The 17,913-nt window shown below is 44.4% G+C and overlaps 1 protein-coding gene across 8 annotated transcripts in view; it reads left to right on the top strand.

Moving 5' to 3' along the window:
• Positions 1–14,108: 14,108 nt before the first annotated feature.
• Positions 14,109–17,913, top strand: part of trim9 (tripartite motif containing 9) — a 33,619-nt gene continuing 29,814 nt past the window's right edge. For all 8 annotated transcript variants that reach the window (XM_040199577.2, XM_040199576.2, XM_040199573.2 and 5 more), the window contains exon 1: positions 14,109–16,390. In XM_040199577.2, coding sequence (XP_040055511.2) covers positions 15,554–16,390 — 837 coding nt within the window. In that variant the 5' untranslated portion in view covers positions 14,109–15,553. The remainder of the gene's footprint in view (positions 16,391–17,913) is intronic.

Genomic DNA, 17,913 nt, shown 5'->3' with positions numbered 1-17,913 from the left:
CAAAATGAAGAAAACCAGAATCAGAGGTCCTGACCCAGAGGCTGGGAGCCTTTGACCTCAGGGGCATCACAGTTATCCTGTAAAAAGCCTTTATCTTGAACATAAAAAGGATCTTGAACATGAAAAGGATCTTGAACATAACTGACGGACAAAACTTCAACTGTCTGAAAACCTCAATACTCTTCTTCCTCAGTGGGGTCTCCGGGTATCTCAGGTTCCTTTTTTTATAGAAAAACATTCTGTCTACCTACAAATCTGTTGTTCCCTCTCGTATCTTCACTTGCAGGTTGAGAGCTTGATTAGTTTTGGTCCTCACGTTTTCACTCATGGACTTGCATATGTTTGTGTGCACAGTGTGTGTGTGTGTGTGTGTGTGTGTGTGTGTGTGTGTGTGTGTGTGTGTGTGTGTGTGTGAGAGAGAGAGGGAGGGAGCCTGCGTTTCTCTGCATAAGAAGGTTTCCCTCGGAGTGGATCTGCAGAATGGGAGCGCTTCTTATTGCCGGGGACCTGCAGGCAGATTGCGATGGCAGCCGGTTATCAGTGCACCTCACACTCTAAAAATACCCTGCAGATGACATCCTTTTGTGCCCCTACCATCGCCCCCTTTCTCCAGCCATCAGCTCTGCTCCACTTACAGCGCGGAATGAATCTCCTTCCTGCGCGGCAGTCATCTGCTCTCCTCCTTCAACATAATGTGGCAGCCAGGAAAGTAAGTGGCAGGTTGGCAGTTACGTGTTGTTCTTTCAAACTCCATTGCTGTGCTCAGGCTGCCGCTGCAAGCTGGACAACTGTCACATTGTTTTGTCAATCAGTCGGTCCAACATCTAGGCCCAAAGGGAAAAACAAACATCTCGACCATCTTGATCATTTTCGGAACAGATATTTACAGTTCTGTATTTGATGTGTGAAGATGCTCCCATCAACTAAGAAGCTGTTGAAGATTCTTTCTAATTTTAATTTGCTGATTAAGCTGGCGACGGCCGGCCAGAGTCAGATTGTTGCCATGGTTACTTTTGGGCTACAGTGCCGCCTGTGGCTGGCAGTGACAGACAGAAATGTGTAACTATTTGTTGTTTTTAATCGTTTCTCTTTGAGTGCGAGTTTATACGTTGCTTAAAGTTACAATATGCCGGATTCCGATTTATAGAAGATCTTCAAGTGAGTTTAGTATTTAGCCTGGCCCCTAAATATATACTTTTAGAAGGTCCGTTGCAGCTCATCTTGCTGCCATCAATTTCTGTTGTAAGCAGCTGATTGCTTTTGGGCAAAATTGTAGCAACTCATGCAAGAGAGTAAAACTGCTTTTTCCAATGTTAAGATTGTTCTTTCAACCTGAACTTGTAATATGATCAAATATATAACAGTCCAGTTTCAAATCAAGTGAAACAAAAATCACATACAACATCCAGCTGAATCTCTCTCCGAGAAGACAAAAAGGAAGGAGAATGTAGAAACGTCACTAGAGGAAATTCAAAGAAAGATCTTCACTATAGTGGAGAATATAATAATTCCACTTATGACACTGAGTTCCGCTCTGGTGTTTAGCCATGATTAGGATAATGTTGAGATTCACAGTAATTACTGCCAAATAAAATCCATCAGGGCAATCATTGTCGACACACAAAGTATAGCAAGGGTCTTTAGAGCAGCACAAGTAGAGAATAGTGTTGTCTCGCCTCATCGTTGCCACCGCAGGTGTTTTCCATTTGTCCGTTGAGACTTTTCTGATTAAACTGAAGCCAGACTGCTTTAAAACGGAGCAGCGCAGCAGCGTTGTTGTACTCCTGGAACGCAGCAGTGTTGATTCGCCTTTAAAGCAGGCACACAAGCTGGTTCCTCCCAACAACAACAACAACAACAACGGCAAATCCAAAGTTCTATTTTGTGCCGTGAATACACTGAATTACAAATCATTTTGTGTGTGTGTGTGTGTGTGTGTGTGTGTGTGTGTGTGTGTGTGTGTGTGTGTGTGTGTGTGTGTGTGTGTGTGTGCGGTTGTATGAGCTGCAGGAGAGTAAAGGCACCTGCGGGAAAACATGGATGTTGAATCATTGACTCTTTTGTAAGTATGATGTGCACATCTTTACTGGGGGGTGGAGGTTCATTTGCAGCACTGTCAACGACACGCCAGAAACTGAACCAAAGTATTCAAGTTGCAGATCGTAAATCCAAAACTATTGTAGGCCTACTATAAAATTTTGGCTTCATATGAATAAAATGTATCCAACAGCAATGAACATTTCCACTTAAACATGAATCCTCTTTGATTGTTCTAAAGCTGCACGTGATGCATGTGCAGTATGTGAAGACCATCACACAGTCGTACTGCTCTCGGAGGCCGTTAGCATCCACGTGACAGCTGATTGTTATTTCAAGAGTGATGAGTGAGAAGTGGCACAACGTGGGAGTGAGGAGGCAAACTGGGCCTGCACAACACAACACTCTACAGTCACTTTCTCTTTCATTTGCTCCCTGATCGCTCCCTTAGACACACATACTGTAGTGATACTATAGAAAGTAAGAGCGTTTAAATGTAACCACTCTGCTTGTCTCTCTTTATCTCATTGGCTTTCTGTAAAACATACAGCTTCATGTTCTTTTTGTTGATAGGATGATAAGAAGTGATAAGATCAGCCTCATTTCCACCAGCAGCAGGCAGTTGCGGCTGAATGATTCATCTCTATTAAACTCAACATAGTGTTTCTAGCATGCAGAGTGTGGGGGCTTAGGCCCGAGGGGAGTGGACCGTTTGCATACGTTGAACATACGTCTGTAGCACATTACCCATAACATCTTAATAGTGGCCTTAATGGCCAGAAATGGATTCATGCAGCTTCCGATATCAACTTGCACAGATAAAGTTTGGAGCATGTGCTTGTGATGACCAGTTTTCCATTGCTGCATTGCTCTCTGTTGTCTGTTAAATGTCATCGCCATGATGCACCGAGGGCACCGTGAAGAGAAGGTGTTGTGTCAGCAGAACCTGAGTGACGCAGACAAGATGTTTCCCCAACGCGGCGACGAACCGCACCGAAAGCCTGGTGTGGCAACAAGAGCTAAACACCAGCTGTTTCAGGTTCCCCGTCAACATCTGGAGCCACCGGAGCGGTCCTTCGTCTCCTGGGAGATTTCACACGTTCGGTCCTGTGTCCTGTCACACAGCAACGCTTTCTCACAATGAGACGCTCCGGAGAGATTCACTGGCATCTGCTCGCACATTACAAGCTTCCGTTTGCCGTCCATCTGCTGCTGTAACGCGTAGCATCATAACACCATTCAGCGCGGATAACTCAATTTGATACAAATGATGTGATAATATGTCTGTGTCACGGTTTGGGTTAATGTCTAGTTTTATTTTGTAGTTTCTTGCCTCTGTTCTCCCTGGGTCACGTCACTTCCTGCCTTGTCCTGTCTTCCCCTGTGATTGTCTGTCGTGTCATGATTGTTTCCACCTGTGTCCAATCACCTGCACCTCCTTAATGTATTCAAGCCGTGTGTCTGTTGTCACTTGTTGCGTCATTGTCTTTCGTCCTGGATGTTCCTCGTTCCTGCCTGCCTTTTTGCCCCCTGTTCGTGTGTGTGTGTGTGTGTGTGTGTGTGTGTGTGTGTGTGTGTGTGTGTGTGTGTGTGTGTGTGTGTGTGTGTGTGTGTGTGTGTGTTTTTGCCCGTTGGCCTTTTTGTTTTGTTGCCTTTTGGACTATTAAAGTCGTTTTTTTGTTAAAACTCTTTTTTTTGTTTGAGCGTTTGAGTCCTGCCTTTTTCCCCACGTTCCCAACATCCCTGACAGTCTGCAGCAACCTTTCACCGTAAAAATTGAAATTGTTTTCAAATCCAAATCCTTAAACAGTAAATCCAGATTTAGATTGACGCTTTAAATAATTTAAGTAATTTGACTTTACAAGCTTGCAAGATTGTGTTTGTGAACCTGTGCGTCACATTGAGTGAGCAAAGTGTGAAAGGTGAGCTGAGTGTAAGGATGTAAAAAGTTAATCTAAAATGTTCAGCATGTTATTGCTTTCTACCATCTTTTCTCCCTCTACATTACGCTGCTATGGGTTTTGTCTCAGGTGTAAAATCCAAACTTCAGTAATTGACCTCCTTTATGTCTCATAAAAACTATAAATCACTCTGCGCCCCCGTCTCCACATTAGGGATTCTGCCACATAATTCCTTTTCTCATTTGTGAAGTTGGCCCAAACCGTATCTGCAGTCTTCAGCTCAGCAGCCTGCGGTCGTGTCAATCTATTGAACCCCGTGGCCACTGATTAATGAGGCCCCCCCTCCTCCCTCAGTCCTCCTCAAGGCACCACTGAGTTGTCCTTTGTTTTCCAGTCGGAGTCACCTGAGGGGACGACGCTGGATTCAACCCACACGCCACGTTTGGATGTGTTGCGATGGTTTGTTTCCTGATAGTCTGCATTAATGATGCACACCAGATAGAGACTTAGACACAAGTGATTACACAGAAAAAAGCAGAATTCATCAATGCCTCAAGCGTCTCAAATACAGCAAATTAATAATGCTTGATTTAAACTGTGCTAACAGTTAAATGCACAATAAGGACCTTTTCAGCCCTCGTACGAATGACAATATGAGCTTGACCAGTGCGTAATTATCACGCTAAATACCTTGTTGGGAATTGACTGAGATCATTTATTTAAGGCAATTTAAGGCAACATCGGGTTTGACTTAAACATTAACAAAAAGGTAACAAATCAATACAGAGATAGAGTTATGCTGAAATATTATTTGAATAATAGGAATAAAACGAATCACAAATCAACCTATGGATACAAAAAAGTGTCTATATAATGGATTTAATGGATAAAGACACAATTGCATTAAATAGTTATCCAACCCAGCTATTTGAGACAGTATTAGTCCTATATCGGTATTTACATTCCTGATCTTCAACTTACTTTAGTAAATCCTTTTTTTATAGTTAAGAACTTGGGGAGGACTTGAGGCTCGATCTTAAGGATGGATTTGCTGGTGTAACCCAATCTGCAGTAAAAAACAAAAGTACCTAAACTTGATTCACGTTCATAAATTCAGGAGCCAGAGAACCACGGCAGTGTGAACGTGGCAGTGCTATATGTGAAATGGATTTATATTTCCCTCCCAGGCAGGGATTGTGGAATCCATCCATCAGCCACAAGTTTTACCACTAACATCACTTTAGATTAGAACGTCTTCACTGAAGGTCACTGCCACTGCTGAGCTTAGGTCAGTGTTGTATTTGATATTCCCTGAAGTTCAAGTTTACTTTCCTGAAGTTACTTTAATCCTCCTCGACAGAAGTGAATGCATCTGTCTCATGGTGGAAAATGTGGGTCATGTGAGGCATTTTCTCACGCGTCTTAGAATCTCCCTTTGTCTGTTTGCACGTGTGCATTCGTCTCAAGCTTTTCCCACATGGTCATCTTCTTTTGTTAACATTTTTAGAAGTGGTTCTTTTGTGTTGCTTTTCGTTGTGTACGTGTGTGTCTGAATCCAGTGCGGCTGTGTAATAAGCGATTCTCCCAGCTCGTCACTGAGGAGCTCAGAGGTCTGTGGGCAGCAAGGACGCTTTGTCTCGCGGTGAGCAACGGGAGGAGGGGACGCATTGAGCGACGTGAGAGGAGGTGATGTGAAGGTGGTTGAAACTGGACCAGTCGGACAGTGGGTCACTGGGACGCACATTCGCACAGTCTTGACTCATCACGGGAGAAAAGAGTATTCAGATTCAAGAGGCCTAATCTTTATTGACAATTGATGACTTCCACTTAGGCCCTGAATGCCATTAATAACTGCTTCAGCAGTAATGACGTGTCCGTTTCCCAGGATTGACTTTAATTCCATTATGTTTGACAGCTTGTATCATCTGATGATTTGCTTTGCTTTTTTTAAAGCCTAAAACTGTTATAGCAGTATACCAACATGTTTATCAGGAGGGCACAAGATCTAAAGATAGAGCCAGTATGCTTAATTCAAAGAATATCTGCAATGATATATTGACATCTAATGAACAGCACACATGCGTTTGTTTGCACGTAGTGTTGTTTGCAGAGCAGCAGGGACATGCTCACTGGGGTTTTGCATGCTGTCGATTAGTTCAGGAGCGTTGGTTGTTAACAGTGTGCCGCCTTGGATGCATCTTTATGAGGCTTTGTAAATGTGTCAGGCAGCAGCGGGGCAAAGCCAACTCTTCTAGTTCCTCTAATTGGATTTGCAGGTGTGAAAGAAGGGCCGGGCTGCGTCCGAATAGTCCTTTTTGCTTTGCAAGGTTCCTAACTGAGGGAAATGCCACAGAAGTATTTAAGTGATGGCCGCCATGATAAAGGCTGTTTGAATTCTCTGAATGCTGAGGAAGGAGCTTCCATGGTTCCTCACTTAGCTCCCTTAGCATCACTGGACCTTCCTTTTACAATAGGCAAGGAGATAATTCCGTCCCACAATTCAAACAACAAAAACAACAGCTATTTAATAAATGGTCATTACGTTTGGTACAGATATCCATTTAAGAACTTGGATGTTTCTGTAGCGCCATCAACAGGCGCAGAACTTTGTTTTATGACCGAAACCTTCAGAAGTAATGACATGCTGTCTAAGTGGTAGTTAGCACAATGCTAGCGTCAAAACGCTAAACTAAAATGGAAAACCTGGTAAATATTATTTCACCAACGGCAAACATCAGCATGTTAGCGTGCTAATGTTAGCAGAACGTACAGCCTCACATGTGGTTATTCGGGTTCCCTTCAAAACATTTTGATTCCCACAATGAACAAGAACAACATACATAAAAGTATAGCACTCTTTACTACCTCCAGAGCACAGTGTTGTTTGTGAGGAAAGATGCAGCAAAACATAAAAGAACCTTAAGTACCTTAACATTCATCCAATATAATTTAAAAGCAGGCAAACAGAAATTCGCCTCCTGAAATCTTCTTTTCAGACGTGTCAACGGCGTGAGCCCCGAGGAGGACACATTAACAGAGGCCTCCTCTGTGCCCGTCTGAAGGTGAAGGCGAGACGCGTTGAACATGTGTGACACCTTCATAATCAGTGAAACAAATGGCTTCTTCTGGTACCTCATTTGGCGCTAACGGCGTTTTTAAAGACGTTGCGTCGACAACAGAGGGAGGACTGTTCTGTCTGCCGAGGCGTAATGGAGCTGACAAACTCAGTGCCCCTTCAAATTAGGTTTAAGACCAGATGCTGCTTCCAGTCTGTGAAGGATTATTGTAACGTGTTCATTGCAGCACAGAAGCTGTTGGCTTTATCTACATTGCGGCTGCTGTCAGGTTATTTGATTGGTCCGACATTTATATACGGAGATCTAATGTACTTTTCTATCCTGGAGTGAATTATATTTGAGGATTAAATCTTAATTTCTTTTCAATTCATTTTGTAATCAATGCTGGGAAGTACATTTACTCAAGTACCTGTTATTAACGTTTCAGAGGGGAATAAAGCAGCTTTTACCCCACTTCTAAAATGTAGCAGGAAAGGACTTGGACTCAGATTCTATTCACTATAAATACTGCACTCGGATCTCTGTGCCCTCTCTTACGTTATTTGTTTCCCCTGCAGGCCTGTGCTGCTAAAATACCATCAACCGTGCTCACATTCATCTATATTATTCATCTATATTCATCTATAACCAGGACGAGGCACTTACATAAGGTGGATTTCCTTGTCAAGCTAAGAATGCCCGATGCCCATGTAAGTGAAATCATTCATGACTCGCAGACAAGTGATGCTCGAGCAGGACTCGGCCGTCGGAAGCAGTGGGAGGACAGGACAGAGAAGTGTGAGGAAACAGGCTGAAAAGCAAGAGGTAGGAGGCACTCAATGGCTTATCATAAACAGATGGACGCCCACGCACACACACACTCATCGGAAACCTTTAAAAATATATTTATGTAACCAGTTTCCTGCCCGGAGCGATGCTACATGAGTGTATCCGACTCCCTCACAGAAATAAACATGACACAGACACGTCTTTCTGACGTGACGTAAAAGGTTTCACTTTGCATTGTGTAACGTGCTGAGCGTCAACATCGCTGTCAAGATGCCTGAAGCGAGTAAGTCGCTGGAAGACGGCGGCTTTGTGGGGGAAAAGAACGGCATGTTTGTTTTTTCTCCACAGGCCTTTCAGAAAATCCATTTAATGCTTTGAAATGAGGCAGTCAGCTTCCAAATTAATCATGGGCTCGTATCAAAAGCCTCAGAAATAATTCATGAAAACCAAAAAACAGACGAGACTGCCGGTGCTTCCCAACTCTACACTTACAATATATCGCCCACTGTTATGCCACGATGTGTCAAAGGAAGAGCGCTGCCCCGTTTCAACAGGAAGGTTAACAGATGCCGCCTGAGGAGTGGCTTCAGACTTCACAACCTTGGTTTTTTAATACCATCCAATTGTAGAGATTTCCATTTCCATTTTTCTTGAATGAAAATTGTGCTCATGTCACCAAGAGTCACCAACGATTGTGGGCACGCTGTAGTTTTTACACCAATTATTGCACCCTGCAGTCTGAACTTAAATACAATCTAGTGGGCCACAAAAATCATGTGCTTTTTCCCTTCCAAAAAGCTTGCAATGTTTGAGCCAAAGCCAAAAAGAAGCTGTGCACTTTTTTCTCTTTTTTGCTGCAATCTGTTGCAATTCTGATACTCAAACCTGTTGGTTAAAAAAAGCACTTGTCAGGGCGTCTTTTGGTGAATCACTTTGCTTTTTGATGCTGTCCAAATGTGGTTTTGTTGTTTAGTACTGAACTTGGGATCGAAAGCTGCTGTTTACACATGTACAGAGCTCCACAAGTCAAATTAACTGGTTTCTTCACACTTTTCTTTTGGTTAACATTGAAGCACGATAAAAAATAAACCGCTAGAATGAAATATCAATGAGAATAGTTTACTTCTGTCAGACGAGACCTCAGGTCCTCGGCCTTCAGAATGAACGCATACTGTGTAACAGCACAGCTCGGATGACTCATGATATAGTGGCCGCTCCCCTGACTGACCTTTCTTCATCGCCCTGATGAGGAGAACATCTCCAGGTGGGCCTCTTCCTACACCTGATCCCAGTCCGCTGCTGAGGGACTGGCTGACATTTTAAAGCTTTCAGTGACCGTCTGTGTTGCAGTGTGAAGTACATTAAAGGAGAGTTTTTCTGATGTACTGTGCGTATATATTTGAACATTCTACCTCTCCAAACGGTGAACGGTGAACCTCTGTGGCTCATTGCTTTAAAAGCATCATTCGGTAATTTTCAACCTCTGTATGTTGTTCAGATTTTATCTCGGAGTGCCGGAAAAGCTGCTCCAGGGAAATAAAAATAAACGAATAACATGGCACTGGATTTAATGCTCAAAACTTGATTGTGAGATGATTAATGTGTCTTCATGCACTCAGAATGTGTTTTTTTCTGTGTGCATGTGCATGAAGCAAATGCTTCCCATGAAATGCAAATACAAGCATTCAATCAGAACCCTTCAGCAGGATTTATCCGGCGGGGTCCATGTCTGGGCCTGATTGTCGGCTTTCTAATGTCCTCTGCTGTCGGCGGTAGTGTTCACCAGCGAGCCTCTTATTGCCCCCCGGGGGGGGCTGCTGCTGCTGAGATTGGGGGAGGCATAAATGAGCACACTGCTGGATCAATGGTCACCAAGCCGACCTCTAGTGCCTGTGAGAGGTCAACTCCCGATGGCATCCACGGGAACGCCCCGCCGTGGCGAGGAATTTAATGACGGATGAAAGTAAGAGGAACCAAGGCACCGGGAGGCTGGATTGGGAAAATACACGAATCATGATATTATAAAGAAAAATCATTATTTTCTATTTTGACTAAACAGAGTAGATTAGGAGTAAAAAGACTCTTCCTAAATAAACTTCCGCTTAAACTTCATTCACCCGAATCGGTCAATCAATGTTTTCACAACAACGTTATCAGCTGTAGCTGAGGTTTCCCCCTCAGGCGCTGTTACATTACATGACTTCCCCCATCGCTCTTTTGAAATTACATCAGAGGCTCATGAGTCGTTACCCCTGAGGTTTTACCACGGGGAGAAAGAAGGGAGTCGTCTTTCACTGGCTGCTGTGAGAAGGCTCATTATATTTGGTATAAGATGTTTGATGGGTTTGAATGTCTCGGCTTTCGGCCCGTGGCTTGAGGGCCGTTGCTTCGCTCTCCACACCTCCCGAGGGACTTAGCGTGCTTTATGACCACTGATGGAAGTCGTTATGGGACTTTTATTAGACCATGAATGTGTAATCTCTTTTTTTTAATCACGCACTGTAAAGGCAGACCCACCGTACCTCCTCCAGTAGACCGGCATGTTTCTTGGCTGTAACATCACACAGGGTTTTCTTTCAGTTATTTGGCCTCCTTTTTCTGCACCTGTCCTAGTTTCAATCAGAGGTAAACAGTCCTCAAGCCAGGAACAAAGACCACAGTACCAAGAGAGGCCTCTGTCAGTCGGGTGGGGGGGTCGGGATGGGGACTGAATGTATGGATGGAGGCCCGTGAAGCAACAATAAGGAATCCATTTCCCAACGCTATAACTACTCGACATTTCTAGCTTATTGAGTCACATTAAGTCTTTGGAGGAGATGGGGAGTGGTGGAGCTGGTCAATGCAAATGGCTCTATAATGATGTCTTGAGCTGGACAGCAATATTATTCAAGATGAATTTCAGTGTAGCTCCACTAATTTAATTACCAATGTATGCTTTATCCCACTGGAGCTTTAAGCTAAGTGAATGCGTGTCACTGGAAACAGCAGGAATAAGACCTAAAAGAATGAGGCAGCATATGAGGACTTAAAGGCAGAGTGTCTCTTTATTTATTTTTGTTGAATGGCCAAAATATTTGAATGTATTCTACGGTTAAAAACCTGCCAGGTTTTGAAGCTCCATGTCTGAAAATGGTTGATTGCTAACAAGCAGCTAAAATAAGACCAAAGCGTTGGTTCATAGTTACACTTCAAACAATTATCTTTCTGGATAAAAAGTATCTTTTCTTTGCCAATGAAGCATATTTCCTGCAATAATAATGATCCCAAATTCAATCAGGAATCAGGAATCAGGAAACATTTATTAGCCAAAATATGTCAAACATACAAGGAATTTGTCTTGGCGGTTAGTGCGCGACAGTAGACAGACAAGACAACAGTGCACAAGTAATAAAATAAAGTGGAATGAAATGCTAATGCAATGGGTTAGTAGAATAAGGCTAAGGCTATGGAAACATCAGTGCGATGCTGACTTTGTGTTTAGCCTAGAGAGGACACCACTCCTTTAGCGTCAACATTCTATGTCAAACACTTAGGAGACCATTGTGCGAGTCCCCAGCAAAGCTGAACTTTAGTGAATCCTACTCGTGTACAATTAATTGCAGTAGATTCCCTGCAGAGCTTGACGGTGACTCTGCATGTGGAGGACCGTCCCTGCTCACATGTCTCTTCAGCCCGCAAATGCATAAAAGGACGATTGCTCTTTTGTTAAGGCTGCTCTCTATTAGCTGTTCTCTGGCTTGTTTTCTGGGCCCTGGTCGCTCTTATGAGGGGGCTGTGTGCGGAGAGAAGGAGGGGGAGAGAGACGGCCAGCACACATTACAGCACTTGAATGTATTTCAGCTGCTTTGTGTATCTTCGCTGACAACATGGCACAGAGAGGTAGTCAGAGGCTGAGAAACGCACCATTCTGGGATTCTTCATATGCAGATCTCCTCTACAAGACGGCAATAACAGGCCAAAAACAGGCCAAAACACTATCTTCAACACACTCCCAGTGTTTCCCCTACAAGAGTAGGACCCTCTCCCTGAAATTCATTCTGGAGCGCATTGAATTAAGAAATAATAACTTAAAATTACAAGCCACCTCTCTCAATTTCGCCCTGAAGGCCCAATTTACAAATATTGCAGGAGTAAAATGCATATTTCGGGTCACTGTGAAGGACACAGATGGTGCTGAATTATAAACACAAGTTAATTTAAGGTTTTGCAAGATGCCGTCAGGAAGTCAGCAGAGTGACTTTGGGCCTTTGTTAGCAGAGAGCGGTAATAGCAGATGGTGATAACGTGAGAACTGTTTAAGGAAAGGTTACGCGAGGTGAATGCGCATGTGATGTTCTTTCAACGATTAATTACTTTCTGAAGGTTGCATAAAGCAATGAACTCTGTCAACTGCAAAAACTATATAAATAGCACAATATCCTTGGGGGTCGTGTGTATGATGCTGCACATCAGCTGTCCAATGAAAAAAGTAAAGTTGTACTTTAGTTGTTTGATGGACGTGTGGCAAGTCTTTTGTTAATTATAACAAATCATAACCAAGGTGTTCTGTTTTGTAACCTGAACCTCTATCATGATATCTTCATGGAGAGCTTCAGTCTACATAACACACAAATGTTTACGTTCATATTGTTTTCCTGTGATTCGTTCTTACGAGCATCAACAACTGTTGTTTGCCACAAGCCGTATCTATACTTTATTGCCGTGGTCAGTGAGAAGACGTAAAAAACCTTTTCTGCAAAGAATTAACATGCATTCGTAGCAGGATGCTGCTGGCAGTTCTCATTTACTAAAAAGTCATTTAAATTCAACTTCTTTATCTTAATTCAAAACAAAAGAAACATCACAGATCGGCGAGAAAGTACTTTTCCTTTCTCCGGGGATTTTGGACCCTCTATAACCAACCAATCTTCAATATTACAGCGGCTTTGTCCTTCAGAGAGTTACAGAACCACAACTTTTCTTCAGGCGAAGCTCAGAAACAAAAAACATTTTCTGTCCGTGTCTCTGCGATATCAGCGCCGTGTCCCGGGGAGATTCATATCGAGCCGGAGTCGTGTGCTGCAAAGCTCCTGCAGTCTGTGCACTTCTTTACACAAGCAGGCTGATGCCTCTTGGGCTGCAGAGGAGGTCTGTTCTTTCAGTTAATAGACTCAGTGCAACACACAGAGATCTCTTTTCGATGGAGCGGAGGACTCCCATAAATCAGGTGAGATCGAGCGGAGGGTTGAATACTGCTCCTACTGACACTTTCCCTCTGGCGTGTAAGACACACGGGTATCCAAGGTTCTGTGAGGCCTTCGTGAGCATTTCAAGTGCAGATATATTTCTGTAAACTAAAGTTTTTTCACAGGAACATAGTAGACATGTGCAACTATTGACGTTTTATAGAAACGATACTATCTTGCATTCAAGTCTTATCAGTATCAGTAAAAGTGGTTATTGTGGAGCTAATGTTGATGTATAAACTCAAGGTTATTTTAAAGTTGTTTTAACTTGTCATTATGAAATACATTTTGATTGCACAATATAGCTTTAGAAGGATGACACTTTCTGCTTTTATAGTAGTGTTTCCATATCAGATCATAATGTAATATCTATGAAAAATATCATGTGTAATAGATTTATATACCATAAATGGTATTATGTGACATGAATATGAACCACTAAGGATTTTCCCCACAGACTTTCTGTGTTTACTGATACATTTGTCCCCATAACGTCTCTTCCATGTTTGTGCACCAAAAACCAACTCGCCACAGACCTGCGGAGCATTCCGGGATGTGATCACGGGAAAGCAAAGAGAAATCTGTAAAGATTTTCAGCTCAGTGCCGCCTGTGTGTCTGCCCTGGAGAGTCGGCACTTATAAAAACTAACACAAAAAGATACAGATACTATGATAGAAATACAGATTCAGTAGAATGGGCCACTTTTCCACTCGAAGGCGGTAAACAGGAAAAAGAAACATCACGCAGTGTGGCCCCAAACTGAGGAGATTACACAGAGAACAATGTCATCCTGCTGCAGGCGCCAGCTAGCGCGCATCCAAAAATAGCTGATGGTCTCGTTACAAACATTTGGTTTGCATCAACGCTTTATTCAGCTAAATCCGGGGGAATATTTACAGGGATAAACCTGCCATTTGTTTTATATTTCCTCAAATCTTAACAGAATTAGGAGCAGAAGGATTGTCAGCACAGACTGCTCTGATAGAAATGAAACGCCTAATTCTCATATTATGTTGCAGAATTAAGAATCAGGAGCACAGCATGTTTATAGATGATTATTATATCTAATGATGGTGGGAATGTGAACGCATGCACAAGGATCATGCATTGATAAATACCAACGCCTGTTACCAGATTATCAAATTCCTTCATTTGCTTTGATTAGGAGATCTCAATGAGATGTTTTGCATTTCCACTTGAGATGTTTATCAGTCAGCTTACAATCTGATGCAGTGATTATCTTCATTAGACAAAGACGTCCAAACCACTGAAACCCATTCTCAAACTGCTCCACACAAATATGCAAATGTCATCAATCGAGTGGCCTCACGTTGCCCTCTGTGGCTCTGAGAAAGCCTTCTGTGAAATGAGATTGTTTCCTTCGATTTCCCCGTCAACGGCCTCGCTGGAAGCTCACGTTGCCATGGATCTCTGGGAGAAGACGGAGGTATTTGGCCATAGAAATGGAGCGGCTCTGGATACTGAAAGAAGAACCTCTTTTGAGAGCCGCTGCTTTATCTTATCTCACAAGGTGTCAGTTTCCATGTTTTCAATCTCCCCCAGGAGTGATCTTTGCTCCCTCAGCAGCTGGGAGGAGAAGCTATTTCAAATAACAAACAGAACAAATCCTTCAAGTTTATATACAGTGCAGCCGCTCTGCAAAGCTGCACAGGTTTTATTATTCAGATCCTGGCTTAACAAAAAACTAAAAATCGTTTGTCCCTTTTGTCAGTCAAATATGGGGAAAGTAGAGTTTTGCATATTGGTACCTAAAGAGCGCATTTTTATCTTTAGATATTGTTCTTTTTACTGCAATCTATTTATTTGACAGCTCTGTAATGCAGAAATGTGATACATTTGTCTGTTTTGAAAATAGCAAAAGTCATTCAGTTAAAGTCATTCAGTAATTTATCAAACAAAATATCAAAAAAACACTGACTCCAGCTTCTCTGATGGAAATTTGCTGCTAATTTCTCTCTTTTATAACCTAAACATAAAATGACCATCTTAATTTTACATTTCGATTTTAACACTACATTTTGTGATTGACATTTTTACATTCCACCCACAAAACAACAAATCACGGTTCATTAATAAGATGCTAAGTCTAAATGATGTATTATTATATTTGCATGCTCTGCATTGACCGGATAGTTTCACATTCTCCTCTTTCTAATCCCCTAAAACAATTAGGTCCCATGTTGGTTTATGTGTACAGATCTATTGTCACCTCCCTAAAGCGCACTAACCTCTCCTGACTGACAGCTCCGCCCTCCAATGGCTGCTTGGAATCCACTGCTCAGCCAATGGCGGCCCGCTCTGAGCCGACACCGGTCGCTGATTGGCGGAGGCGCCCGCGCGCATCGTTCAGCCTGATGCGTTTTCCTCCGGTCAAGGTTGCGCCGGCGGTGAGAATCAGCAGTAGGACGCGACCGGAGCTCCGTTGACGCGCAGACAGCAGCAGAGCCTCAATTCGGCCGGAACTTCTTCCCCCGCCTGCGTTCACATCCCGCCGTGGAATCTCTCACCCGCCAGGGAGCCGCCATGGATGAGATGGAGGAAGAGTTGAAATGCCCCGTGTGCGGCTCTTTTTTCCGGGAGCCCATCATACTGCCGTGCTCCCACAACATCTGCCTGGCGTGTGCCCGGAATATCCTCGTGCAGACCCCCGACGCGGAGTCCCCGCGGAGCAGCCGAGCCTCCGGGTCCGGCGTCTCCGACTACGACTATCTGGATCTGGACAAAATGAGCTTGTACAGCGAGGCGGACAGCGGGTACGGCTCCTACGGGGGCTTCGTCAGCGCCCCGACCACCCCGTGTCAAAAATCACCAAACGGGGTGCGGGTTTTCCCCCCAGCCGCCCCGCAGCCCGCCCCGCAACAGCACCTGCTGCCGCAGCCCGGCTCTCTGCCCCCGATCCCCCGCAACTCCTGCATCACCTGCCCGCAGTGTCACCGCAGCCTCATCCTGGACGAGCGGGGGCTTCGCGGATTCGCTAAGAACCGGGTGCTGGAGGGGGTCGTGGACCGGTATCAGCAGAGCAAAGCGGCCGCGCTCAAGTGCCAGCTGTGCGAGAAGAGCCCCAAGGAGGCCACCGTGATGTGCGAGCAGTGCGACGTCTTCTACTGCGACCCGTGCCGCCTGCGGTGCCACCCTCCCCGCGGTCCCCTCGCCAAGCATCGCCTGGTGCCGCCGGCGCAGGGCCGGATAAGTCGCCGCGCGAGTCCCCGCAAGACCTCCACGTGCACGGAGCACGAACTGGAGAATCTAAGCATGTACTGTGTGCAGTGTAAGATGCCCGTGTGTTACCAGTGTTTGGAGGAGGGCAAACACGGCACGCACGAAGTCAAAGCTTTGGGCGCGATGTGGAAACTGCACAAGGTACGTGCGTAAAATATAAAGATAGCGCCAAAACCTTAATACGCCAGTGCAACTCTGTATGTTTGTGTGTGTCTGTGTGTGTATGTAGCTTTTCTTCACGATGATTCATCCGCTGAGCAACAAGTCCGCCTTGCAAATAATGTGCGCTGCATCTTGTCAGTTGCGCTTCGCCTCCAGTAGATTCACAGAACGATGGGGATGTATTCTCTCTGTGGGTTTAGGTGAACAAAACATAATACGTTATTTAGATTAATTTGCCCTCCTCCACAATACTGCATCTCACATTTCAGTCAGATTTTATAAAATGCGCACGTCTCCAAACTGGGTGCTGCGTGTCGGTGCGCAAAGGTGTCGGAAAGCAGCTCTATTGGAAATTCAGTTCACGTGTGGACATCAAAGAGCAGGCCTCCTTTGGCAACTGGAAACTCCTTCTAAAATCCTTACAATGAATTAATGTACACGTGCCGTGATTCTGGCATGATTTTAGCTAACGACCTTTTTTCTCTTGAGCTTCCACTAGCAGATTCCTTCACTGTGTGTGTGTGTGTGTGTGTGTGTGTGTGTGTGTGTGTGTGTGTGTGTGTGTGTGTGTGTGTGTGTGTACACTCCCCTCTCTGTGCTCTGACAGCTCAACAGGCGCCACAGAGACCATTAGGCCACAGAGATCATTGGGTACGGCTAATATTGGAGTCACGCTTTAATAGATGGCGGCCGTGAAGCACAGACGCAGCAGGCCTGCGATGTGGATCGAGGTGCTATTTTGGAATCCGAGTTGTTGTGGGCAGGGAGGCGTTTGAGAGGGCTGCAGTGCATCTACGCCTCTGCAGCTGCAAACCTCTCCTGCACACTCCTCAGCTTTCCAGTGGCCAGGGAGGACGTGGAGCTAGATATAGTCTTCGATACTCTGACACAAACACACACACAGGAAGGGTGATGTGCAGTGATGGCGATGCTGCGGTTTCCATGGGAAAACCAGAAAATATGGTGAGTTTTTTTGTGTTCGAGAAACCCACTCAGCTTTTCCTCCCTGCAGACATCAGCTCTCATTTGCAGTCAACATTGGTGTTGTATGGCTCCAAAACCGCCATATAACAGACCTCCAGTGCAATCATCTGTCCTCGGCGGTGGTGAAGCTAGCGTGTCAACTCGGACGTACGAGGCTATTGTGAAATTGATGGAAAAATCACAGGGGGTTCATCATTTCACTCCCGTCAAATTTCCATCACTTCAGAAGTTGCTGACCCTGTACTGCTTCATCTTTCCTGGATACAAACTGTCGGGAAAAAAAGGTGCATTTTTAGAAACCAATCGAAAGCGCCGGTGATATTGGTGCCAATATGTGGCCCGTGGTCCTGTTCTTTGGCTTCCATCACGGCACCTGCTTACTTCTGACCTCTTATCTGAAGCTGCTGCCTGCAGAACTGGAACAGATGGCTTTGGGTTTGCTGGCAGCAAAGAGGATGGGCATCTTTCAGAGCTTCAGGGTGTTCCTCATAATTCATGTGGGGAGAAATGTTTTCCAT

The sequence above is a fragment of the Gasterosteus aculeatus genome, chromosome 15, assembly GCF_964276395.1.
Source record: "Gasterosteus aculeatus chromosome 15, fGasAcu3.hap1.1, whole genome shotgun sequence".
In the NCBI taxonomy this organism is placed as follows: Eukaryota; Metazoa; Chordata; class Actinopteri; order Perciformes; family Gasterosteidae; genus Gasterosteus; species Gasterosteus aculeatus.
This window is presented reverse-complemented; position numbering and strand designations above follow the sequence as displayed.